We start from the raw sequence: 26,334 nt of genomic DNA on the forward strand, positions 1-26,334 counted from the left end.
GTGCCCAGAAAAGTAATAGAGGGGGAATTATCTAATTGGGACACTAGTTCCAGTGACCTGGAGGAGTGCAAGAGATTAACTCAATTTGCAGGGATTTCCTCTTGCTTCCTGTTTTGGCTATGGGACAGGAAGTGAAGGGAAAACTCCCCCATCCAATCCAATAGTTCTTCTTTGAGGCAAAGCTTTTTTTTTTTCTTTTGTCTTGTCTTGGCTCAAATGTGGATTAGTCTCTTGGACAAGTTTTTTATTTCTGTCTGTGTCTACACTGGACAGATTTACCTTTTAGAGATGTCATAAGAGAAAGAGGTATATATTTGATACCTTAGACACCTTTCATATTAGGGTTTAGCAAATCTGTTGTAGCGTACTAATTGGTTTACTTTCGTAAGTTACTACTTGGTAAGTTTAAAAACAAATTGATAACCCTATTTATTTTATGTTTTGCAGATTACATAAGAAACGGTAATGTAAGAATTACAGCCATAGGTTTTAAAAACAACAGACAGCATGCCCCTCTTGTGGGTAAAGTAGATTTTGTGTGGAAAACCATCACATTTAGTGGCAGTATACAGGTAACAATCTATTTAAAATGTTTCTCTTGTCATATCTATCAGGCTCTCCATCTGTTCAGAGAAATATATTATTTCTTCTAATGTCCTTTTCCTAGGTCTTAAAGCACATAGACAGATAAATAATGACTGTTTTCTGAATTATGAATATTAGTTACAGATAAAAAAATAAAATAATGCATGTGTATTGCAAATGGCTGCTTGTTCTATCGTTTATTGATCAATCATGGAGAACATTTTAGTGTTTCAAAAATAAAATTCAGTAATAAAGTTTTTTCTCTTTAAATTTACGATAGCTTAAATAATTAGGCTATTGCCTAAACAATGAGTGCAGTTATTGTTTTGAAACAGCTGGTGGTTTAGTAAGCATTTTTATGATTGTAATTTAGAAAAGTCATGCTCAGCAGTGGATGTAAAATGGTCAGGGAGATGTACCTGAACTTCTAAGACTAGATCTAAGCAATGACTCTAGCTGCACCTGTCAGACCTACACAAGGAAGGAAGAGCTAAGTGCACCTTGTGAGACTTGCATTTGAAGCTGTGAATTGGTTAATTGTCTTTCATGGTAGCTATAAAAATGTGTTTTTCTGCATTGGACAATACAAGACACAGATGTCTTTAAATCCTTACAATTGGGTTATATGCATCCACTGAAAGATGGAGTTTTCTTTATTTATTGGCTGCCACATAACTTCTGCTGCTTTTCTGCAGCATATGGATTCTTTGACCACTCATCAGCACCTTGAGGGAATGTATCAGGGCCACATCACATGAAAAACTTGGGGTCGGCCTGTAATGTTGCTTTCAGCACTGAAACCTGTTCTGGGTACTTCCCTTGGCACGTAGTTCAAAAAGTGAGCTTTAGGGTGCTCTACGGGCCCAGAGTTGTGCTCTGCATTGTGCACAGCCCAGTCTAGGAAAATCCGTGCAAGGGTATGCCCATCTTGGAGGGTGAAGCCAGGAAGGGTTAAATCCCTCCTCAGCATAATCTTGAGAAGAGGGCGCAAGCCCGCTAAACAAGGTTACATTTTTTTTTTTTTTTACTAATAGTAAAAGTTAGGGAGCGCTTAGGCAGTGGAGTTGCTAGCACAAAAAGATCACCAGCATATTTTCTAGTTCATAATTTCTCAAATTTTTCTTAATTTTAATTCATACTTTCATTGTTCGTACTTTCTCAAAATTTTACTAGGTGGCTGTCCAATATTCTGCAGATGCAGCTTTTGGCTACAGGGTTCTTGCGGCACTGCTCTGAGCGTGTTGATTTTATGAGCCCATTAGCACAGTTCTGTTTGCCTAGTTGCTGCTCTTTATATTTATTGCTTAAGGATGCCTCATGGTGTATAAATAAATTTCCTGTGTCCTCTACTGTACGATTAAGTTAAAAGTTATTTTGACTTAGCCAAACATTTAAAATTTTGTCCATTAGTCCAGAGCACCTGTTGCCATCTTTCTGCATCCTAGTTCACATATTTATATGCATAATTGAGTAGCTTAGCCTTGTTTTCACATCAGCGGTATGGATTTATAGCCACAATTTTTCCATGAAGACAACTTCTGGCCACACTTCTCAGGACAGATGGGTGTACCTGGGTCCCCCTGTTTTCTGCCAGTTCTGTGCTGATGGCTTTGCTGGACATTTTCCAATGTCTAAAGGGAACAGTAAGCATGATATGTCTTTCATTTGCTGTATTAAGTTTCTTTGGCCTACCATTGCGTCTACGGTCCTCAACGTTGCCAATTTCTTTGTACATCTTCAAAAGAGCTTGAGTAGCACATTTTGAAACCCCAGTCTGTATAACTACCCTGTGTCTTGTTGTGCTCAGTCTTAACATGGTGTATGTCATGTGGCCTGAAACAGTCGTCACCAACTCAGCAGTTTGGCCTTTTCTCACCCACTTTTAAGTCTCCTACACAGCTCTTTCTGTTTCAGTTAATGACTGTGTTTCAGCCTATATATGAAATTGCTGATCATTAGCACCTGCTTGGTATAATGGTTAATCATACATCTGCATCTAATCCTAAAAATCTCTGACTTGTGCAAGTGTAAAGCCTCATACACACTATCGGACTTTATACAAACTTTCCCGTGGACTTTTGTACAAAAGGCGTTGGCCCTGAACTTGTTAAGCGTACACACGATCTGACTTTTTCAGCCAACTTTCACTAGATCACATGTATTTTCTGCTGTGTACCGCCATCTGTGGTCTACTTCTGTATTGTTGTCTGATCTTTTGCATTGGTTCTGAGCATGCGTGTTTGTGAAGTCTGATGGTTTTCTGTACGCACGATCGGACTTTGCTCCATCGGACTTATGTTGTCCAAAAGTTTGTCTGTTTGCACAGCCAACATTTGTCTGTTGAAAACTGAAAAAGTTTGTCCAATGGATCATACAGTTGGATGTTGCCTTAAAATGGCTAATTGGCATGTTTGTCCGATCCTGTGTACGGGCCTTAAGAATTGATGCTGATTTGAAGCCAATGGGTAGTCAAACCAAATATTGATTTGGTTTAGATTTTTCTTCTGCTCACTCACTTTGCATTTTGTAAATTGATAAAAAAAATAACAAAATAAATTTAAATTCTATTTTTGAAAGCAAATACAGTAGGTTGAATTGGCATTGTCACCCTGGAACAAGAAGTGTATTACTAACACAGCCACCACATAAAAAAAAAACAGTTATACTGCAATATCTTTATTTTATTTTTTTCTTGGTTTAGTTATATTTTTGGTAACGCTGAATATGCATATGTTTTATAGGTCTAGGTCATTCAATATATTTTTTTACAGTTACTTGGCACCAAACCTTAACTTTTTCCACCCTTTTTTTGTTATGTATACTAATATATACTATTATTACCGACAATATTATTCTTCTACAGAACTGTTTCATGATGGATGTCACTGTTTTGGATGACTTAGAAACTCCATACTGGTGCTTCTGTGCTCCAGTACAGCTACAAGAAAGCAAATGCTCAGAGACCCTTTATGACTTCATGGGACAAAGCTTTTACTTGGAATACAAAGACTCAGTAGGGAAGCTGCATGCTGAACTTAACTGGATGAATGAGACAGAGGAGTATGTCATAATAAACTTGGTCTTGCTTTTAAACACAGAGAAGGTGAACAGCTACTTTGGAACACACTACACAGTAAGCTATTTTTATTTAGTTGTGTGTGAACATTTTGTTTCATAATTTAGTAGAGTTAGTACATTTCTTGGTTAATTTCACAATGCATATTTTGCTTCGCTAATTTATATTTGCAAATGACACAACTGTAAAAGAGTTGTAATAAAGAAAAAGGATTCCGGACGGTTACCTGGATCGCCCAGAATAACCCAGTAATGCCGTGGACATCCAGCCCCAGATCATAGGCTGCAATACCAGAATCAGCCATTGGGTAGGTCATAACTACGTACATTTTCATTTCATCCCTACTAAAGTCCAGAGTTTCTGAGGATATCTATCTCTACTATTATACCTGGCGACCCTATACAGTCTCCACTCACTACATTATGTTATATCTATAGGTCTTCATATACAGTTACATACTTGGTGAGGTTGAAAAACACAAGTCCATCAAGTCTAACCTATGTGTGTGATTATATGTCAGTATTATAGTGTATATCCCTGTAGGGTCGTTCGGGTGCTTATCTCATAACCAACGTCCTCCAGACCCTTTATTAGCTTTGTTGCCCTTCTTTGTACTTGCTCCATTTCCAATACATCCTTCCTGAGGACTGGTGCCCAGAACTGGACAGCATACTTTAGGTGCAGCCGGACCAGTCTTGTAGAGCGGAAGAATTATCGTTTTATATCTGGAGTTGATCCCCTTTTTAATGCGTGACAATATTATTTTTGCTTTTTTAGCAGCAGCTTCGCATTGCATGCATGCCATCATCTACTTGGACCCCAGGTCCTTTTCCATCCTAGATTCCCCCAGAGGTTCTCCCCCCAGTGTATAGATTGCATTCATATTTTCTCTTTTATTCACCGACCGACACAGCTCCTCCCTGTAACTAAATGGGTTTGTTAGCCTGCCATTAGGAGAACTAGGCAAAATTGTAACACAATACACAGAACTTTCAGTCCCGCCCCGGAGGGCAGACCCTGTGCTAACAACCCTCCCTGCTGCCCCAGCAGACTCAGTTTTATTTTGCCTAGTGAAGGAGAATGACCTAGGAACCCTGCGGGCTCTTTGGTCCATTTTTTTGATGCAGGATTGCTGCTTTTGCGTAAGATGAAAGATCCTGGGATCTTCTATCAACTGCCGGCTGGGTGACTGGCTGGTTGAGTTATCCTTGTAGTCCCCCCAGTCCAGCCATCGAGCGCATGCAGGTCGCAGCTAAGGCTCGGCAGGCCACGACATACCTCAGCTCCAGAGGTGGTTGGTGAGCTTCAATGCTTCGGGATATACATATGGCTGCGCTACTGATTTCTGGATCACAGTATACCGGGCCAGCAGCCACCCTGTAACTGCGCAGGAGTGGGTCTGTGATGGAATGTCTCCCAGCTCTTCAGGACTGGTAAGTACAGCTCTCCCTCCTCGGAGGGTTGAGCAGCTGGGCATTCCCTGGAAGGTTGATTCGGGGGCCACCTCACCACCTTTTCTTCTCTCCCATGTCCCTATCTTTCCTCCTTCCCCCCCGGGGGGGTGAACTGCATGTGCTGCAGGTGGTGTGTGTATGCGGATAGCTGGGTCTCTCACCTGTGGGGGGTCTGTGCGGCTAGCGATGGTTCTGGTCCCTGTGTGGGGGGTCCCAAAAGGTGTCTGTGGGGGTAATCTTGCTGGTTTGAGGCAGCGCTGTTTGATGATTTTTCACCGCAAAACAGGTTCCCCTTGTGAGCCTCGGCGGCCATTTTCTAGGAGATTTCCTATTAGTTGCATTGGCGGCCATTTTTTTGATGCCCGAGCGCTTTTTTCACCGCAGTTCTCTTGTGACAGCATTACATGTGCTGAATGCTGGTGCAAGCTCTGCAGATCGTTTCACCGCTATTTTCTACAGCTGCTGCTGGCAGTTTCCTCACTCTGCACTTGTGTAACCTCCTGGGGACTACAGGCATGGCTAGTGACCATCACAGAATGCCCCAGGGTTGTGAGTCTGGCGCTAAGAACCCCCCCAGGTGGCGCCAACAGTAGGGTGGGACCTTCACTGTCCTAAGTCCCCTTGCAGATGGCAGACAGGGTAGGGTCAGCATGGCTTCAGAAACTGGTGTTTCTTCCCCCGAAATCCAGGCTATTGCAACCTGCGGATAGCGCTGTGCCCATGGACACCCTGACGGCGGTCCTTAACTCTTTTGTTGCTAAAATAGAGTCGGTGCCATGGAAGAAAAGGTGTGCGTAAAAGGCCCCTCCCCCCCCCGTCCTCTGGGGAGAGCTCTGATACAGACTCGGGCTCTGCTGCGGCTGGTGACCCCTGCTCTGACCTATCAGACGAGGCTGACCAGGACCATTCGGACAGTGAGGATGATTCCCCGTCTGGGTCCGGGCGCGACAAAGCGCTTGTTGGAGCACTTATCACAGCTGTGAGTCATATCCTGAAGATCCAGGAGCCAGCGAATCCCTCTGCTGATGTATCGGTCCCTTTTGGGTCCTGCAAGCCAGCACGTTTACCTAAGGTGTTCTCGTATTACTTATTTTGACAAGTTCATCTACAGGGAATGTGGTCGGCCGCAAAGGAACTTTTCGGTCCCCAAAAACATGGCGGTGCATTACCCCTTTGAGGAAAGCCTTCTCAAGAAGTGGTCGGCACCTCCGGTCGTGGACCCCCCAGTATCCAGGTTAAATAAAGTAACCACGATCCCGGTTGAGGGGACTCCTGCATTCAAGGATCCCATGGACAGGAAGGCCGAGGGGGTGGCTCGTTCCTTGTTTACGGTTGTGGGGTCAGCCGTGCGACCTGTACTGGCATCCGCACTGGTATCGCAAAAACTGACTGAGTGGGCAAAACTTTTGCACTGCGAATTGGGAGAGCAACAGGCCTCCCCTGTCTGCGTGGAACTAGCAGACCAACTAGTGCAAGGCCTTAAGTACGTCTGTGACATAGCCCTTGATACTCTCCCTCTGTTATCCAGGGTTTCAGTGTCAGCTGTGGTGCTGAGGCGCCTGATTTGGTTAAAATGCTGGTCTGCTGACCAGGCATCCAAGAAAGCCCTGACTGATCTTCCCTTCCTTGGCGACCAGCTCTTTGGAGCTTTGTTGGATGACATTATTAAAAATGCCACGGGTGGTAAGAGTACACTACTCCCACAGGCCAGGAAGGCTAAGGACCCATGCCGCAGGCAAGGGCCCTCTTTTTTCCCCTCACAATCGGCTTTTTCGTCCGCCCGGTGCTTCGACAAAACGTTCCCAGGACGTCCACGGATGGTCAAAAGCATCCCTGGAACCGCAAGCCTAACAAGCCTGCGAATAAAAGTGCTACTGCATGAAGGTTTGCCCCCACCCACATATCGGGTGGGGGGGTCGTCTTCGGGAGTTTGCAGCCTGGTGAACCTCCCGGTTATCTGACTAACGGGTCTGCGATCTGATTTCCACAGGCTACAAGATAGTTTCTCTCTTGGCCGCCGAACAGATTCTTCCCCTCCAGCATACCCGGTTCGCCGGGAGGCCCTGTTAGGGGTGGTAAGGGACTTGCTGAATCAGGTGGTGATTTACCAGTTACGGAATCTGAATGCTTCCAGGGGTTCTACTCAAATCTGTTTGTGGTTCCCAAGAAGGAAGGGGTACATCCAATCTTGGACTTAAAAGCCCTCAATCACTTTGTAAAAGTGCAGAGGTTCAGAATGGAATCAGTTCGCTCTGTAGTCGCTGCACTCCATCAAGGGGACTCCCTGGCGTCCTTGGACATCCAGGATGCGTACCTGCACATACCCATATGCCTTCTCTGCGTATGGCAGTCGGGGAAGCCCACTACCAGTTTGTGGCTCTTCCCTTTGGCCTTGCATCAGCCCCCAAGTACTTTACCAAAGTACATCAGGGCTTGATGTATGGAAATCGTCCTAAAGTGATACGTCGTTTGGAGGAGTGCTGAGAGCATCCGTGCGGATCCGAAGATCACGGGACATCCGAAAGATCGGGACGATCTCCGGCATCTGGTTATCGGGACGTCTGTGATGTGTGATCGAATCTGCGCAGTCTGGCCTCCCTTAACAGGGGGTCACTGGGGATCTGGTAAGCCTCCATCTATTAGTGATGTCTAGAGGTGAAGGGTCTATTTCATTGAATAAACAAGCTTCAGCTACTTTTGTTTTAAATTTACACTGGACACTACTTATATATTTTTTTTGCATCAATTTACATATGGTCATTTGAACTCACAATTCGTTTTTTATTATCTTATTGGACACTTGAGTTTAACCACTTAAGCCCCGGACCAATTGTCAGCCTAAGGACCAGAGGTCTTTTTACAATTTTGCACTGCACTGCTTTAACTGGTAATTGCGCGGTCATGCAATGTTGTACCCAAACAAAATTTTTTGTGTCCTTTTCTTCACACAAATAGAGCTTTCTTTTGATGGTATTTGACTGCCTCTGCGATATTTATTTTTTACGATATAAAAGGAAAAAGACTGAAAAAAAAAAAAAGAGATATTTTCTACTTTTTGTTATAAGAAAAATCGAATAAACTAAATTTTAGTCATACATTTAGGCCAAAATGTATTCAGACACATGTCTTTAGTAAAAAATGTCAATAAGCGTATATTTATTGGTTTGCGCAAAAGTTATAGCGTCTACAACCTAGAGTACATTTTCTGGAATTTACATAGCTTTTAATTTATGACTGCCTATCTCATTTCTTGAGGTGCTAAAATGGCAGGGCAGTACAACCCCCCCCCAAATGACCCCATTTTGGAAAGTAGACACCCCAAGGAAATTGCTGAGGGGCATTTTGAGCCCATTGAATATTTGTTTTTTTTGTCCCAAGTGATTGAATAATGACACAAAAAAAAAAAAGTTTACTAAAAGTTTTCACTAAATTATATATTGCTCACACATGCCATAGTTATATGTGGAATTGCACCCCAAAATATATTCTGCTGCTTCTCCTGAGTACGGGGATACCACATATGTGGGACTTTTTGGGAGCCTAGCCGCGTACGGCACCCCGAAAACCAATCACTGCTTTCAGGATTTCTAAGGGTGCACATTTTTGATTTCACTCCTCACTACCTATCACAGATTCGAAGGCTATAAAATGCCAAAATAACACAAACCCCCCCCCCCCCCCAAATTACCCCATTTTGGAAAGTAGACACCCCAAGCTATTTACTGAGAGGCATGTTGAGTCCATGAAATATTTTATATTTTGCCACAAGTTGCAGGAATATTACAATCTTTTTTTTTTTTTTGCACAAAGTTGTCACTAAATGATATATTGCTCACACATGCTATGGGCATAAGTGAAATTACACCCCAAAATAAATTCTGCTGCTTCTCCCAAGTTAGCGATCGCAGGGATCAGGCCTGACTCTGCGAACGCTGCAGTTATGTGTTTAGTGTTTTGTAGGTGACAGGGATCGATCGATACTGCACTTGGGTGGGCTGGGTGGAGAGGCAGAATGCATGTGCTAACAGGTATCTGGGCTGATCCCGCTAACAATGCATTTTTTTGGAACCCTAAACTGCTGGGGACGCTAGTATAGATCTGATCAGGACAGATATTGATCTGTTCAGATACTATACCACTACGGGAGGTGTATGCTTTGCGCGTGGGTGTTAGCGGTACTGGCACTAACCTAGCGCTGCCTGGGGCGACGCAGACCCTGACCCTAAAACCTAATTGATATCACCCGCAGGGTGATCAAGGGGTTAAACCTTTATTGGGTAATAAATGGTGGGTGCCCTGATGCTTTAAAAAGCAAACTAACTAATCAGAGTCACCCGTAACACTTATACGGTGGTCACTAGTGAAGGGGTTAACTAGGGGGAATCGGGGTTAAAATCTTTATTAGGTAGTATATGGGGGTCCCTGACACTATATAAAAACCTGACGGGGAACTTAAATAACTAACTGGCTAACCAGCGTCACCAGTGACACTAATACGGTGATCGCTGGTGAACGGGTTAACTCTAGGGGCAATCAGGGGGTTAAAATCTTTATTAGATAGTATATGGGGGTACCTAACGCTATAAAAACCTGGCGGTGAACATAAAAAATAAAAAATAATTGGCTACCTAGCGGCACCAGTGACACTAATGCAGCGATCAGAAAAACGATTGTTTAGTGACACTGGCAAAACTCTAGGGGCAATCAGGAGGTTAAACCTTTATGGGGGGGTAGGGGGCTACCCTGGACCTAACACTAACTGCCCTGACACTTTTTACTGTCACAACTGACACTAAATGCAGTGATCAGTAAATAAATGATCACTGCAATCAGGGACACTGTGCCTGGGGGGGCGGGGGGTGATCGGGGGGGTAATTGGTGTGCCTATGTGTACCTACATATCAGTGTAGTGTTTGGTGCACTTACTTATGTGTTCTCCACGCAGTCCTGTCAAAAAGACCGCCCCGAGAAGAATTACATCACTTCCTCCCTGCCTGTGTTTACACTACACAGGCGGGGGAAGCTTCTCATTCGCCAGGAGCGGTCAAGAGGGGATGGCCAGAAACCAACGGCCATCCCCTCATCCCGGATCGCTCCTGAAGCGAAACGGACCTCCGCAGCCAGCGGGAGGGGGTCCGATCGGACCCCCCACTCGCTGGAAGGCAAGCACGTACATGTACGTGCTTGTGCCTGACGGTGCCATTGTGCCGACGTACATTGCCATGTGGCGGTCCTTAAGTGGTTAATAGGATTTTTTCCTTAAGATTTCTCACAATATTTGTGTATTTGATTTCACAGCTTTTTTCTGATTTATATATATTTTTTTGCACTATTTTTAGGTCACATTCATATTTAGTGGCCAAGCGCTGCACTTTATTTCTTCTGTTTACCAAAGTACTGGCTCCAGTATTGGAGTTGCTGCGACAACGCCGGATCGCGATCGTGGGTTACCTAGACGATCTCCTCCTGAGAGCATCTTCCGCCTCAGAATTGGAGGAGGATGTGGCACTCACCATGCAGACTCTGAGAATATGGGTGGCTGTTGAACCTAAAGAAGATGGTGGTTGTAGCGACCCAGCGTCTGGAGTACCTGGGTTTACTATTGGACTCCAGGGAAGCGAGGGTCTTTCTCCCCTCAGACAAATTGCAGACTCTCACATCTGTGGTCAAACTACTGATGAACCGCAAGTGGTCGTCGCTCCGCTTTTGCATGTGAGTACTGGGGCTCATGGTAGCCTCCTTCGAGGCAGTACCTTATGCCCAGTTCCACACCAGAGTCCTGCAGAAGGAGATTTTGACAAAATGGGACAAATCTCCATTGTCCCTGGATCGACAGGTGCAGGTGAGCCAGAAAGTCAGGGACTCACTGATCTGGTGGTTGAGGTCCCCGGGCCTCTGGTCAACGAACGAATCCAAGTTGCCGATCAATCTGCTCGAATTGAGAGCATTCAGGCTGTGCCTCCACACATGGTTGACGTGTCTTCAAGGCCGTCCGACCAGGATACAGTCAAACAACGCCACAAGTGGCGTACATAAATCACCAAGGGGGGACAAGAAGCTCAGCCGCTGCTCAGTAGGTCACTCACATACTTCGGTGGGCAGAGCGACACGTTCCGGCCCTGTCAGCCATTTACATCCTGGGGTGGAAAATTGGCAGGTGGACTATCTGAGTCGACAGATGCTGGACCCAGGAGAATGGGCATTGCATCCGGAGATGTTCAGGCGGTTGTGCCTGAAGTGGTGCACACCAGATGTGGATCTATTGGCCTCCCGTCTCAATCAGAAGGTGCCGAGATTCGTGTACAGGACAAGAGATCCGCGGGCAGACGCGTCAGATGCGCTGGTGGCTCCATGGGATCAGTACCAGCTGATCTACGCCTTTCCTCCACTGAAACTGTTGCCACGTCTGCTTCGCAGAGTAGAAGTCGAGGGAATTCCAGTAATCCTGGTTGCCCCAGATTGGCCTCAGTGGCCCTGGTACGCAGACCTGGTGCGTCTGGTGGCAGACGCTCCCTGGCGACTGCCGCTGCGAGAGGACCTCCTATCTCAAGGTCCAATCTTTCACCCTGCTTTACCATCGCTGGCTTTAACGGCATGGCTGTTGAAAGCCAGGTGCTGAGGAACCGGGGTCTGTCGGACTCTGTGATTCCAACTATGTTGAGGGCGCGGAAATCTTCAAGGAAGATATACCATCGTTCCTGGTAGGTCTATATCTCCATGTGTGAGGAGAAAGGGTGGCATCCGCGCTCCTTTTCTATTTCAAGGATCCTGCTGTTTGTTCAGCGAAGGTGTAGACCAGAAGTTGGCGTTAAGCACCATTAAGAGGCAAATTTCAGCTCTTTTTCCAGCGACCCCCGGCGTCTTATTCATTAGTGAGTACCTTTGTTCAGGGGGTGCGACATGTAGTCCCTCCGGTGCGTCCACCGTTGCCTTCGTGGGATTTGAACCTGGTGTTGGCGCCTCAAAAGCCACCATTTGAGAATATCAGGGAGATTCCCTTGTTGACACTTTACAGAAGGTGGTTTTCCTAGTGGCCATAACATCGGCCAGGAGGGTTTCGGAGTTGGTGGCCTTGTCCTGCAAATCGCCTTATCTGGTCATCCACAGGGATAAGGTGGTGTTGCGTCCGCAACCGCCCTTTCTACCGAAGGTGGTCTCGGCTTTTCATATCAATGAGGACATTGTATTACCATCATTGTGTCCTAAGCCGAAGCACCCCAAAGAGGTGGCCCTTCACGCTCTCGACTTGGTTAGGGCTCTAAAAGTTTTTTTGTCTGCCACAGCTCCCTTTCGGAAGTCAGACTCGCTAGTTGTCTCGGTGGCTGGTCCAAAGAAGGGTATAGCGGTCTCATCGGCCACCATTTCTAGGTGGATCAGACAGATTGTAGTATAAGCTTATGCCTTGAAGGGGGAGGTGCCCCCCTTTCCGGTCACGGCCCACTCTACAAGGGCAATCGGAATGTCTTGGGCCTTCCGAGCGTCTGTCGCTCAGGTGTGAAAGGCCTGGTCGTCTGTCCATACGTTTTCCAAGTTCTACAAGGTAGACGTCAGTGCATTGCCTGATGCCTGTTTTGGCCACAAAGTTTTGCAGGCGGCCGTGTAGTTGCAATTGAATTTTTTTCCTGGTTATTCGTCAAAAACGCAGTACTGTTGTTAATGAACTGTTGCATTACTTCCGCATAAAGTTTGCCGGGTTGGCGATCTCTCCTGTTGAGAATACCCAGTTATATGGTGGTGTGATTTTTTTCGTACACTGCTGTTTTTTTGTGGGTTTAGTTTCACTAGTTCCCACTTGCCATGGTGGATAAAGTTTTAATGCTGTTTTTCCCACCCCTCATTTAGCACTGCTTGGGGACGTCCCATTTAGTTACAGAGAGTGGAGCTTTGTTGTTCGGTGAATATAAGAGAAAATAGGATTTTTGTACTCACCGCAAAATCCTTTTCTCTGTAATTCACCGACCAACACAGCATCCACCCCTCCTTTTCTCTACGTTTTACTGCTTGTTGACGTACTGAGTCTGCTGGGGAAGCAGGGAGGGTTGTTGGCATAGGGTCCGCCCCCCCGGGGCGGGACTGAAAGTTCTGTGTATTGTGTTACAATTTTGCCTAGTTCTCCTAATGGCAGGCTAACAAACCCATTTAGTTACAGAGAGGAGCTGTGTCGGTTGGTGAATTACAGAGAAAAGGATTTTACGGTGAGTACAAAAATCCTATTTTTGCCACCCAAATGTATTATTTTACATTTTTCTACATTAAACCTCATTTGTCATGTAGTTGCCCATACCATTAATTTGTTCATATATTTTTGCAAGGTTTCCACATCCTGCGGAGAAGTTATTGCCCTGCTTAGCTTAATATGGTCTGAAAATACAGAGATTGAACTGTTTACTCCATCCTCCAGGTCGTTTATGCACAAATTAAATAGGATTGGTCCCAGAACAGAACCCTGGGGGACCCCACTACCCACCTCTGACCATTTCGAATACTCCCCATTTATCACCACCCTCTGAACTCGCCCTTGTAGCCAGTTTTCAATCCATGTACTCACCCTATGGTCCCTGCCAACGGACCTTACTTTGTACAGTAAACGTTTATTGGGAACTGTGTCAAATGCTTTTGCAAAATCCAGATACACCACGTCTATGGGCCTTCGTTTAACTATATGGCAACTCACCTCCTCATAGAAGGTTAACCACTTACAGACTGGCCGCTGTCGTTCTACGTCGGCACTTTGAAGATGGATATCCTTGTTATAGCAGCAGCTAGCTACCATAACCCCGGTATCCTCGTCTTCAGTGGGCGATCAGCTTTCAGGTGAAATTGGTCTCTGCGGTGTCGATGGCGGCGGAGGTGATCGGGTCCTCTTCCATGTGTGGTATGGAGATGAGTGAGGGGAAGATGGCCCCCACTCGTCTCCATACCATTGTAGGGCGGAAGCAACGTCAAAGCGTCACTTCGGCTCTTAAGGAGACTTTTTTTTTTTTTTTTTTTTATTACATTTAATTTAATTAAGTTAATTAACTTCTTTCTCAAGGGGTCATTATCCCTGTACCAACAGAAGAATTCTTTCAATTTTCCACTCAAAACCTTTTTTTTGTTTTCCAAACCAAGCAGAGAAGGCCGACCCATTCTAGATCTGAAGAGTCACAACTCATTCATATGGATTCAACAGTTCTGCATGGAAATCACCATGTTGCTCTTTGCCTCCCTCCTTCCAGTGAAATTTTCTGTCCTTAATAGACATTTTGGATGCTTGCCTGCACCTTCCCATCTTTCTGCCTCATCAGCGATACAAATACATAAGTGGTCCATATAGAGAACTTGGTGTTACGTCACTCACTTTAAGGTCATCACAGAGGACAAGGGGGTCACTTTTTACGTCTAGAGGACAAATACGGAAAGGTTTCTTCACAGTCAAAGCTGTGAAAATGTGGAATAGACTCCCTCCAGAGGTGGTTCTGGCAAGCTCAGCAGATTGCTTTAAAAAAAGGCTTGGATTCTTTCCTAATTGTACATAATATACCTGGGTACAAATATTTATAGGTAAAGTTGATCCAGGGAAAATCTGATTGCCTCTCGGAGGATCAGGAATTTTTTCCCCTGCTGTAGCAAATTGGAGCATGCTTTCCTGGGGTTCTTCGCCTTCCTCTGGATCAACTGTGGGTTTGGAATTGTGTATATGGAATTGTATTCCATTTTTGGGTTCCCTGGGTCTTCACAAGAGTGTTTACTTTTGGAACTAGTCTTCCCTGTTCTTGTTAGCCAACAGACAGTGTAGACTCTGCAGAGCTTCAGTTGGATCCTCAATCTGCAGGGTCTGAAGTCATCTCTGGGCCAATCTCACAGATGGGATTACCGGGACCTAAAGTTGGACACTGACACTAGCCTTGTCCAGGATCTTCTTGCCTCAGAACACACTAATGTCCATTTGCTCTCTTGCCTGGAAGCCCTTGACCCATGTCTGCATGAGGGTCTTGGATCTCATGGTTGCCGCCTTTGAGGCTGTGAAGTATGCCCAGTTTCACTAATTGTTGCATGGTGGATTTCCAACCCAGGTTTTTAATGGGATAAAATAAACAGCCAAATGCAAACTCACAGGGATACAAGCAATGAGAGCTTATCTGCAACCATAATTGATGTGATGTAATGTAACCAGTCCGCCTGAATGTAGCAGCTAACGGCACGTTGTTAGCTGCTACATCCAGGCGGACTGGTTACATTACATCACATCAATTATGGTTGCAGATGAGCTGCTTTTTTTTTTTTTAAGGTTCCCATGTCAGATGCCAGTCTGTCAGGCTAGAGAGTTGTCCACTACACATGCCCTCTTGGTGCAAGATACTTGGTCATTGGAGGAAGCTTGCCTTCCCATTAACCTTCGCAGGACTATTTGCTTGTCCCTTCAATGCCGGGCTGCTCTATTGTGAGGACACCCAATGAGAATACAGTCGGACAATGGCACAGCCATGGCCTACCTCAATCTTCAAGGAGGCACCAGAAATCGCAAAGCTCAAATGGAAGCAGACTTGATCCTCTCTTGGGCGGAACTGGATGTTCTAGCCCTGTCCGCCATTCACATCCCAGGCATTGAAAATTTTTGAAAAAGTTCTCCGTCATCAGCATTTGGATTTGGGGGAGTGGGCTCTTCATTCTTAGGTGTTTTAAACCCTCTGCCATAGATGGGGGAAACAGGATGTCGATCTGCTGGTGCCCAGGATCCACAACAAACTGGAAGGGTTTTTTAACTGACCCTTAGCCATTTGCAGTGGATGCTTTGGTGACACATCATGGGTGTAAGGTGGCGTTTGGTGTTGATAACCCTTCTGCCCAGAGAGGCCTCTGACCTTATCCTGTAAGGAGCTTTTCTTAATGTTGCACGTTTCTCTATGCCACATGTTCCACTATTGCTAGGTTGGACGGACAAGTTATCATCATATGCCGTATACACACGATCGGACTTTCCGGCGGACCAGAATCTGTTGGACAATTCGATCGTGTGTGGGTTCCGTCTGTCTTTCTTCCCAAAAGTCCGGACCTAGAAATAGAACATGTTTTAAATCTTGGTCCGTCGCACCAAGTTCCTATCGGAAAGCCCGTTCGTCTGTATGCTGGTTCGATGGACCAAATACAGCACCTGCCCACGGGAATGTTACCATTCTCGGCTACAGGGTACTGTACACCAAGCCCTTAGGTCTGGTATGGATTTTAAGGGGAAACCCGTACTCTGAAAAAACGGCATGGGGTCTCCCCCAAAATCCATACCAGTCCCTTATCCGAACACGCAGCCCGGCCAGTCAGGGAAGGGGGTGGGGACAAGCGAGCGCCCCCCCCCCCCCCCCCGGAACCGTACCAGGCCGCATGCCCTTAACATGCCCTGCAGCCCCCCCCCCCCCCACCCCAAAGCACATTGTTCCCATGTTCACGAGGACAAGGGCCTCTGCCCAACAACCCTGTCCGTTGGTTGTCGGGGTCTGCGAGTGGGGGGCCCCCAGATCCTGGCCCTCCACCCTATGTGTATGGCCCATTCACCTAGGGGAAAAGTGTCAATAAAAAACACACTACACAGGTTTTTAAAGTAGTTTATTAGGCAGCTCCGGGGGTCTTCTTCCAAATTCGGGGGTCTTCTTCCTACTTCTCCATGCTTTCTGGTTCTTCTGCTGGGCTTCTCTGCTATCTTCTGCTCTTTTGCCGCTCTTTTGCTAGCAGTGGCCCGGCTTCCTCTGTCCCCATCTTCATCTTCTTCTTGCTTCTTCTGTTCTTCTGTTGTTGACACGACGCTCTCTCCCACTGTAATGCCGTGCACAGCTTGTTGGTCATTTCAATATTCCATCAAAATATTCCCCAAAAAATTATATATTCAATGCTGTATAGATAAACATGACTAGATGTAAATATTAAAACCAGTGGTAGACTAAATATTCAAAATTAATATCCAGTGAAAAAAAAATTAATATGCACTAAAAAACGTGTGCAAACTGGGTGATAAATCGCTCACAAGATTGGTGCTTAATAAATACGGGTATTAAATAAACAAAATAAGGGCGTGGCCGGCAGCCGAGGAGTATGGCCGTGTAGTGAGAGAGCTCCGTCCACCGCAATACTACCGGAGCTTATTACAGCTTACCTGAGCGGCGAAACACATCGGTTTCTTCACTACCGAGGACGGGCAGATGTGGGGATCATGTCCCGGCGGAGGAAAGAGGCTGAGTAGAATGACGGACTTCTACCACCACCCCCGCAGCACTCAGGCCCAAGATAGCGCCGGTAAGCAAGAGGACAGGGAACGTGGCAGGCATGTTAACGATAATACCCATGTCACCTATCAGGCACATCCTCAGGCAGAGACATTACTAGGGGACAAACAACTCTCCCCCTCGGCATCCTCCACATCCAGCCCAGTTAAAGCCAAACAGCCACACATGCAGGAGATGAAGGAGGAGGAATCCAGCAATACCTCTCTCAATGATACCAGAGAACTCCAGGACTCCATACTGGAATTCCCCACTAAAAACCAGCCTGTGATTGATACCACCTTAAAGGACATGCTGGTGTCGCTCCGCAGTACACTACACGCCGACATTTTATCCCTCACAAATCATTTTAAAGAGGAGGTTAAGGCAGTGGGTAACAGAGTTTCTCACATAGAGCATAAAATGACTGAATTTGCGGGAACCATTAATGAAGTTATTGACGCTCATAATGAGAGAGAGGATGAGTTATCATCAATGAAGGAGAAATTGGCCGACCTCGAAGACCGATCGAGAAGAAATAATATTAAAATCCGTGGGATACCTGAATCGGTTAAACCACCAGACCTTCAGGCTCATTTCCAAAAAATCCTACAGGAAGCACTACCTGACGCTTCTCTGACTGATCTTGCTATCGACAGAATTCATAGGCTTCCTAAGCCCAGACATATGCCAGATCACTTGCCGAGAGATACTATTGCAAGGATTCATTTTTTTCACACTAAAGAGAGATTTCTTATATGTGGGAGAAACCCAGACAACCTGCCATCGTCTGCGCAAGGCCTATCCTTTTTTCCAGATCTATCGGCATTCACGATGCAAAGGAGAAGGAATATGGCGACTATTACAAAACCCCTGAGGAACCATTGCATTCCGTATAAATGGGCGTACCCAGCCAAACTTCTGGTTTCAAGAGGTGAGAAAACATTTGCCATCAAGTCAGTGGAAGAAGGAATTCACCTCCTGCGTGAGTGGCGTATTCTAGACAGAGATGGAGATTCGCAATCCGCGGACTCTTCGCCGGCGACCAGGATCCCCCGCCTGGCCAAGACCAATTTCGGACTGACCGCTCAGGTATTTACTATTTTAGTTGAACTTATAGCTCCGGGACTCGGTGGAACTATTCCCAGTTCTCTTTTTGCCCTCTGACAGTTAAGGGTTCATATCCCTACTGATTCATTTGAATCACCTTTTTTATTTTTTTTTAAGCTCTGAAGTTTACCTATTGTTGGTTACTATACTGCAGGGATCAGGCTGTAAGCCTTCAGGAACAGTGTAAATTAACCACTTTTTCAACAGTTGATGGCCATTTTTGTTTCTTTTCTTTTCCTTGTTCTATTTTTAATTTTTTTACTTTTTCTGCTCATTCCCAGCGCAGATTCGTGTAAGTTTGCATATTTAGCTTCTGGTATAGCTCCAAGGACTTGGGCAAAGCCTGCCCCCACCATTCACCAATATGGGGTTTAAGATTACCTCGTTCACTGTTAGGGGTCTGAATAGCCCTCATAAAAGAAGTTTGCTATGGAAGGAAGCAAAGAAATTGCAAAGTGACATTTTGTGTCTCCAAGAAATGCATTTTTTGGACATCCACATTTGCAAAATAGACATTTCCCATCGGTATTTTGTTCAAACGCCGAGACGAAACATAGAGGAGTGGCTATTCTAATCAGAGACTCGATTCAATTTAAATGTACTCATGTAGAAATTGACAAATCTGGAAGGTATATTATTCTGGTGGGGGAGTTTAACAACACGATTTACACTATAGTGAATGTTTACTTCCCCAATATCAAGCAACTGTCTTTTTTGCATAAAATATGGAAGAAGGTGAATGCAGTGCGCAAGGGTTATCTGACACTCTGTGGTGATTTTAATGCTATACCGAACCAATCTCTGGATGTTTCACTGAGACCCCTTAAAGCCAGGGACAGGATTACCCTTGCGCGTTTCATGGCCTCAAAGTTTATTTGATGTGTGGCGGTGCCAGCACTCTACAGAACGTGACTATTCCTATTATTCCAGTGTGCACAACACATATTCCAGGATTGACCTTTTTTTGGTAGATACATTTTTACTACAAAAGGTCAGTATGTCATCTATACACAACATTACGTGGTCAGACCACGCCCCGGTATCCACTGGGGTGGAGAGGTGGCGAACGGAAACCAGGGCTAACAGGTGGAAAAATGACACCTCTCTCTTCTCGCATCCAAAATTCAATAAAACCATTACTTCTGAACTTAGAGAGTTTTTTGAGACTGATGCCCGGTCTGTGTCGAACCCCTTCACCCTTTGGAACTCCCATAAGGCATTTGTGAGAGGGGTGCTTATTAAAATGAGCAGCATGGCCAAAAAGCAGACTAATCTGAAAATTCAAAGTCTTCTTTCACAAATCGATACATTAGAGTCCCTGAACAAAAAGGCTCCTGACCCAGCTAGGTGCTCTCAACTGGATAGCATTAGGCACGAGCTCAGATTGTTACTGATCTCACAACAAGACCGCACAATTAAAAAATGGAAAGCCCGCGTCTACCAACAAGGTAATCGTGCAGGGAAACTTTTAGCTAAGCAAATTAAAGAAAAAAACAATCAAGCAGAAGATCCCCTTCATTTACCATCCAACTAGTGGCTCTAAGTTATCTAATCCGAATTATCCGAGTTATCTAATACGCATTTAGGGATTACTATAGTGCCCTGTATACAGTGCCTTGCGAAAGTATTCGGCCCCCTTGAACTTTTCAACCTTTTGACACATTTCAGGCTTCAAACATAAAGAATCACCAACAAGTGGGACACAATTGTGAAGTGGAACGAAATCTATTGGATAATTTAAACTTTTTTAGCAAATAAAAAACTGAAAAGTGGTGCGTGCAAAATTATTCGGCCCCTTTACTTTCAGTGCAGCAAACTCACTCTAGAAGTTCAGCGAGGATCTCTGAATGATCCAATGTTGTCCTAAATGACTGATGGTGATAAATAGAATCCACCTGTGTGTAATCAAGTCTCTGTATAAATGCACCTGCTCTGTGATAGTCTCAGGGTTCTGTTGAAAGCGCAGAGAGCATCATGAAGACCAAGGAACACACCAGGCAGGTCCGTAATACTGTTGTGGAGAAGTTTAAAGCCGGATTTGGAAACAAAAAGATTTCCCAAGCTTTAAACATCGCAAGGAGCACTATGCAAGCGATCATTTTGAAATGGAAGGAGTATCAGACCACTGCAAATCTACCAAGACCTGGCCGTCCCTCTAAACTTTCAGCTCAGACAAGAAGACTGATCAGAGATGCAGCCAAGAGGCCCATGAACACTCTGGATGAACTGCAGAGAACTACAGATGAGGTGGGAGAGTCTGTCCATAGGACAACAATCAGTCGTACACTGCACAAATCTGGCCTTTATGGAAGAGTGGCAAGAAGAAAGCCATTTCTCAAAGATATCCATAAAAAGTTTTGTCTAAAGTTTGCCACAAGCCACCTGGGAGACACACCAAACATGTGGAAGAAGGTGCTCTGGTCAGATGAAACCAAAATCCAACTTTTTGCCCACAATGCAAAACGATATGTTTGGCGTAAAAGCAACACAGCTCATCACCCTCAACACACGATCCCCACTGTCAAACATGGTGGTGGCAGCATCATGGTTTGGGCCTGCTTTTCTTCAGCAGGGACAGGGAAGATGGTTAAAATTGAGGGGAAGATGGATGTAGCCAAATACAGGACCATTCTGGATGAAAACCTGTTGGAGTCTGCAAAAGACCTGAAACTGGGACGGAGATTTATCTTCCAACAAGACAATGATCCCAAACATACAGCAAAATCTACAAAGGAATGGTTCACAAATAAACGTATCCAGGTGTTAGAATGGCCAAGTCAAAGTCCAGACCTGAATCCAATCGAGAATCTGTGGAAAGAGCTGAAAACTGCTGTTCACAAACGCTCTCCATCCAACCTCACTGAGCTTGAGCTGTTTTGCAAGGAAGAATGAGCAAGAATTTCAGTCTCTCGATGTGCAAAACTGATAGAGACATACCCCAAGCAACTTGCAGCTGTAATCACAGCAAAAGGTGGCTCTACAAAGTATTAACGCAAGGGGGCCGAATAATTTTGCACGCCCCACTTTTAATTTTTTTATTAGTTAAAAAAGTTTCAAAAATCCAATAGATTTCGTTCCACTTCACAATTGTGTCCCACTTGTTGGCGATTCTTCACAAAAAATAAAAATTTTATATCTTTATGTTTGAAGCCTGAAATGTGGCAAAAGGTTGAAAAGTTCAAGGGGGCCGAATACTTTCGCAAGGCCCTGTAATTTAAAAGACGACACCTCGATCCCACAACCAACTTCAGATTTGATACGAGCGTTCCTTGAAAAAATTGCACTTCCTAAAATTAATCAGGCTCAGCTAGATACTTTAAATGACCCCATAACATTAAGCGAATTATATAAAACAATTTTAGCCCTACCACTAACCGGCCCTGATGGATTTTCATCTGAATGCTACCGCACATTCTACCCCATTCTAGGCCAGCACTTACTTAAAACTTTTGAGAAAGCTACCCTAGACTCTTCCTTCCCTTCGGAAATGTTAGCTGCCACAATTATAACGCTACCAAAAAAAACCCCAGGAAATCACCAGATAATCCACAGAACTTCAGGCCTATCTCTTTTTATTAAATGTAGACCTGAAGATCTTTGCAAAAATTCTGGCTAATAGATTGTCTGCCATTCTACCAACATTGATTAAAAACGACCAGGTGGGCTTTGTTCCAGGGCGTCAGGCGCCGGATGCAACTAGGGGGATCATAAACCTGATCCACGCGGCGGAGGCCTCTGGATACCCTTCTCTGCTTCTTACATTAGACGCAGAGAAGGCATTTGATAGGGTCCACTGGGGTTACCTAAACCAAGTGCTCACCAAGTTCGGAATAATGGGGAACATAAACTCTGCTATTTCAGCTTTATATACCAACCCTTCGGCCATGGTATATACGGAAGGCACGTTCTCTGACAGTTTCCATATTACCAATGGAACACGACAAGGGTGCCCGCTTTCACCCTTAATTTTTTCCCTCCTAATGGAACCCCTAGCAGAAACTATTCGAACTCACCCACAAATATCAGGCATCCCAACACTTAAATACACCCATTCTATTACACTATTTGCGGATGATGTAATTTTAACCTTATCAAACCCTTCCTCTTCTCTGCCGGCGGTTCATGACACCCTGGAACACTTTAACAGGATCTCCTATTACAAAGTAAATGCCTCCAAACCTAATTTGCTAACGATCAACATAAAAGAGAATACGCAATTGGCACTGGCCACATAATTTCCTTATCCTTGGTCAAACCAGCCTATTCAATATTTGGGTATTCAATTGACATCACCTAGTTCCTGCCTTTTCAAAATCAATTTTCTGCCTCTTCTTTCCTTCCTGCAACAGGAGTTGAATAGATTAAAGAAGTTTTACCTATCATGGATGGGAAGACTGGCAGCATACTGTCATGGTTATGCAGTGATCTTCCTGTGTTTGCTTACCTCCCCTCATGTGTTCAGACTAAGAGGCCAGCCACTTCCACCTGGTGGTTTTTATAACCTCTCCTCTAAGCATGGCTCCACCCCAGGCCCTATCAGGGAGCCCTATATTAACCTGTGCACTGCAGGCCATCAGTGCTGATCAACCATTGTGTATTCCTTTGTGTGTTTGGCTTCCTGTTACCTGCCGTGTGCTCTTCTGTTGTTCCGTTACCGACTTTGGCATGTCTTTGACTATCCCTGTTTGCCTGTGATCCTGACCTTTTGGCGTGTCACTGACTATTCTGTCTGCTTGTGGCCCCGACCTTGGCTTTGTCCCTCACCATCCCTATCCTCCTGTTGCCTACTGTGGGTGTGAGCTGGGGGACCCTGGGGGTCGCGACCTGGAGCCAGTTGCAGCCAAGTCCATCCTCACCACTCGAGGCTCTGGTAAACACCTGCTGGCTCTTAGACTCCGCGCCCCAGGGAATCTTACGCTCTAACCCCGGTGGGACCTGTCTCCTGTCCGCAGCAGTCAGGCGTAGGGTCCACAACCTTGCGGTGCACTCCTGATCCCTACGGTGTGCATCTGTCACCTCTCCTCAAGGTGACCTGACAGTTTGATCAGCCATGGACCCAGCTGACGTGCCGCTTCCTGCAGAAGATCCATTGCAGAGCTTAGTTCGCAGACTTGAGACCCAAGAATCACATCAGACCCAGGTGATGCGATTCCTTCAGGATTTGGCATCGCGTGTTGAACAGGTTCAGGCCTCATTAGGACCCCCGGTTCAACAACCTCAACCGCTATCTGCTGCTGCACTTATCGCATCAGTCGCAGCCACACATTCATTACAACTACCAACTCCGGTCCGTTTCTCTGGGGACATCAAGGCTTGCAGGGGTTCCTTAGCCAGTGCACAATTCATTTTGAACTTCAGCCCCAAAACTTCCTGTCCGATCGGGCAAAAGTCGCATATATCATATCCCTCCTGTCCGGCGAGGCGTTAGCTTGGGCCGCCCCTCTGTGGGAACTGAATGATCCAGTGGTTTCTAGCCTGTCTGATTTCTTGAAACTTTTTCGGAATATCTTCAAGGAACCGGGTCGTGTCTCCTCAGCGGCTAGTGCTCTTTTACGTCTCCGTCAAGAGTCTGCGTCTGTGGGACAGTATACTCTTCAGTTCCGTATCCTCACAGCTGAATTGAGCTGGAATAATGAGGCCCTAGTTGCAACCTTTTTACATGGCCTCTCTGATAGAGTGAAGGATGAATTAGCAGGAAGATCCCTTCCTGCTGATCTGGACAGTGTCATCACCTTGTGTAAGCAGATCGATATTCACTTTCAGGAGAGGGCCCTGGAAAAAAGACGCCAGCACTCCCCGTTCTTTAGGCAGCCTGAGCCCCTAGTCCCTTCTCTTCGATCCGAGGAACACCCCCTGCCTACTGAGGAACCTATGCAGTTGGGCTGGACTAAATTATCTCCCGAAGAACGTGTTAGGCGCAGAACTCTGGGCCTATGCCTCTATTGTGGGGCCAAAGGTCATTTCCTTGACACTTGTTCTCTTCGTCCGGAAAAACGCTCAGGGCTAATACATCTGAAAGGTGGAGTATTAGACCCTGAAATATCACCTTCACCTTCTCGTCTTCTCCTTTCTGTGTTGCTTCATATCGGTGCTTCCTCTCGTTTGGTCTCAGCACATCTGGATTCCGGAGATGCCAATTTCATGGATTGGGAAACTGCATCCTCCATGAGACTTACCCTTTTGCCCCTTACAACACCATTGGTGGTCTTGGTGATTGATGGCACGGTTCTCCCATGGGGCCCTATCCACTTTCAGACTCTTCCTGTTAAGATGTCAGTAGGGAAACTCCACCAGGAGTGGATATCCTTCCTTGTCTTACCTAAGACTTCATCTCCTATCATATTAGGTCTTCCTTGGTTACGGCTCCATTCTCCACACGTTGACTGGTCTGCTGGACAGATCCTGGCTTGGGGTTCCTCCTGTTCCTCTTCCTGCCTACTCAAGGGTACCCCAAATTAGAAACTTCCTGTTACCACCATCCCAGTATCTTCTGCTCTTCCCGCTGTATATAGCAATCTCTGGGATGCGTCCTGCAATAGTCGGGCTGATGCACTCTCTAGGTCATGTGGTACTCTGGATGAGGGGCCCACCTATGAACCTGAGTCGATCATTCACTCCAGTTCGCATAACCAGTTACCTTTGTCTGTCCCTAATCTCCCTTGGACGCACAGCCAGGCTAACTTGTCTGCAAGTTCCACAGTTGCTATGCCCTGTGATGCGATTGAGATGGTCGCTACACCTGACAATACTGTTCAGTCGACCTCTGCACCAGTTATGCCAGTCCAGCCCATGCCCAATGAGCTTCCTGCTTCTTGTTCAGCACCTTCGGTGACCTGGCCTCACCCTACTGCTACTATGTCCGTTCAAACCCGTTTAAGAGGCTCAATCCATCCCTTGGATAGAATACCTCATTCGGCCAGGTGGGGTTTTCAATCTTTTTCTCAGGGTTCTCTGCATTCTGTTTGTGTTGCAGCTATCCAGCTTGACTCTTGTGACATGTCACTTTCTAACCAACCTGACCTCAGGGATCCACTGACCTCTCCCCAGTCTGGTGGTCCTGTTATGGATGCCCAGCTCATCTTTTTTTTTTTTTTTTTTTGTTTCAAATATTTTATTGTTTTAAACAAAATGTGAACAGAGAAGAAAAACAGATAATAAATGACATGTAGTATCAGCATGATACATAGCTCCGCGTCACATTACATTTCCACAAACATAATACTAGTAGATAACCATAACCCCGAAGGGGAGTAGACTTTTGTGAGAAACCGGTTGCTGATCTCAAATCTTATCCGTAAGGAAGTTGATTATACTGTAGCAAACGTTAGTGGCAAAAGTTGAAGTTTGATCAACCTCAGAGAACCTCAGAGAACCTGGTCTTCAGAGCATAGTGGTTGGCTTGTGGAAAAGCTGAACATACAAGTCATAGTAAGGAAGTTGCATAGAAATGATACTAAAGTTATCATTAAAGGTTGGGGGGTGAGAGGGGGGGACGGTTAAGAGGGCAGGGAAAAGGGTGAGGGGGGGGGAGGGGGGGGAGGGAGGGAGGGTAAGGTGGGAAAAGACAGGAATGGAAAGGAACGATGTGGGTATAGAATAAGGATAAGAATAAGAAAAAAAGTGGAGAAAGAAGAGCAGAGGGAGGAGGGAAGAATAAGGAGAGGAGATGGGCAGAGTGAGGGGGGGATCTCTGGCCTGTCCCCGCTGTTGGGTAAGGGAGCGATAAAACATAATCAAGGAATTCGGATAGAAGATTTCCATTAGGATGCCATAAGGGATATATATTCTTGTGTAGTCTGGAAATGTAACCAGCAGGCCCATTTCATACTGAACTTAGAAGGGGTATCATGAGAAACGTCAATGAGTTTCTCCATGTCAG

At 45.6% G+C, this 26,334-nt stretch overlaps 1 protein-coding gene across 1 annotated transcript in view; it reads left to right on the forward strand.

The window, feature by feature from the left end:
* The window catches only part of FBXO15 (F-box protein 15), a 256,162-nt gene that overhangs the window by 221,870 nt on the left and 7,958 nt on the right, over positions 1 to 26,334 (forward strand). The window contains exons 10-11 of the mRNA XM_077492374.1: positions 448 to 572; positions 3,449 to 3,718. Of these exons, the coding sequence (XP_077348500.1) occupies positions 448 to 572; positions 3,449 to 3,718 (395 nt within the window). The remainder of the gene's footprint in view (positions 1 to 447; positions 573 to 3,448; positions 3,719 to 26,334) is intronic.

This window comes from Lithobates pipiens, unplaced genomic scaffold (assembly GCF_037356315.1).
Source record: "Lithobates pipiens isolate NorthernLeopardFrog02 unplaced genomic scaffold, aLitPip1_a1.2 Scaffold_19, whole genome shotgun sequence".
Taxonomy (NCBI): domain Eukaryota; kingdom Metazoa; phylum Chordata; class Amphibia; order Anura; family Ranidae; genus Lithobates; species Lithobates pipiens.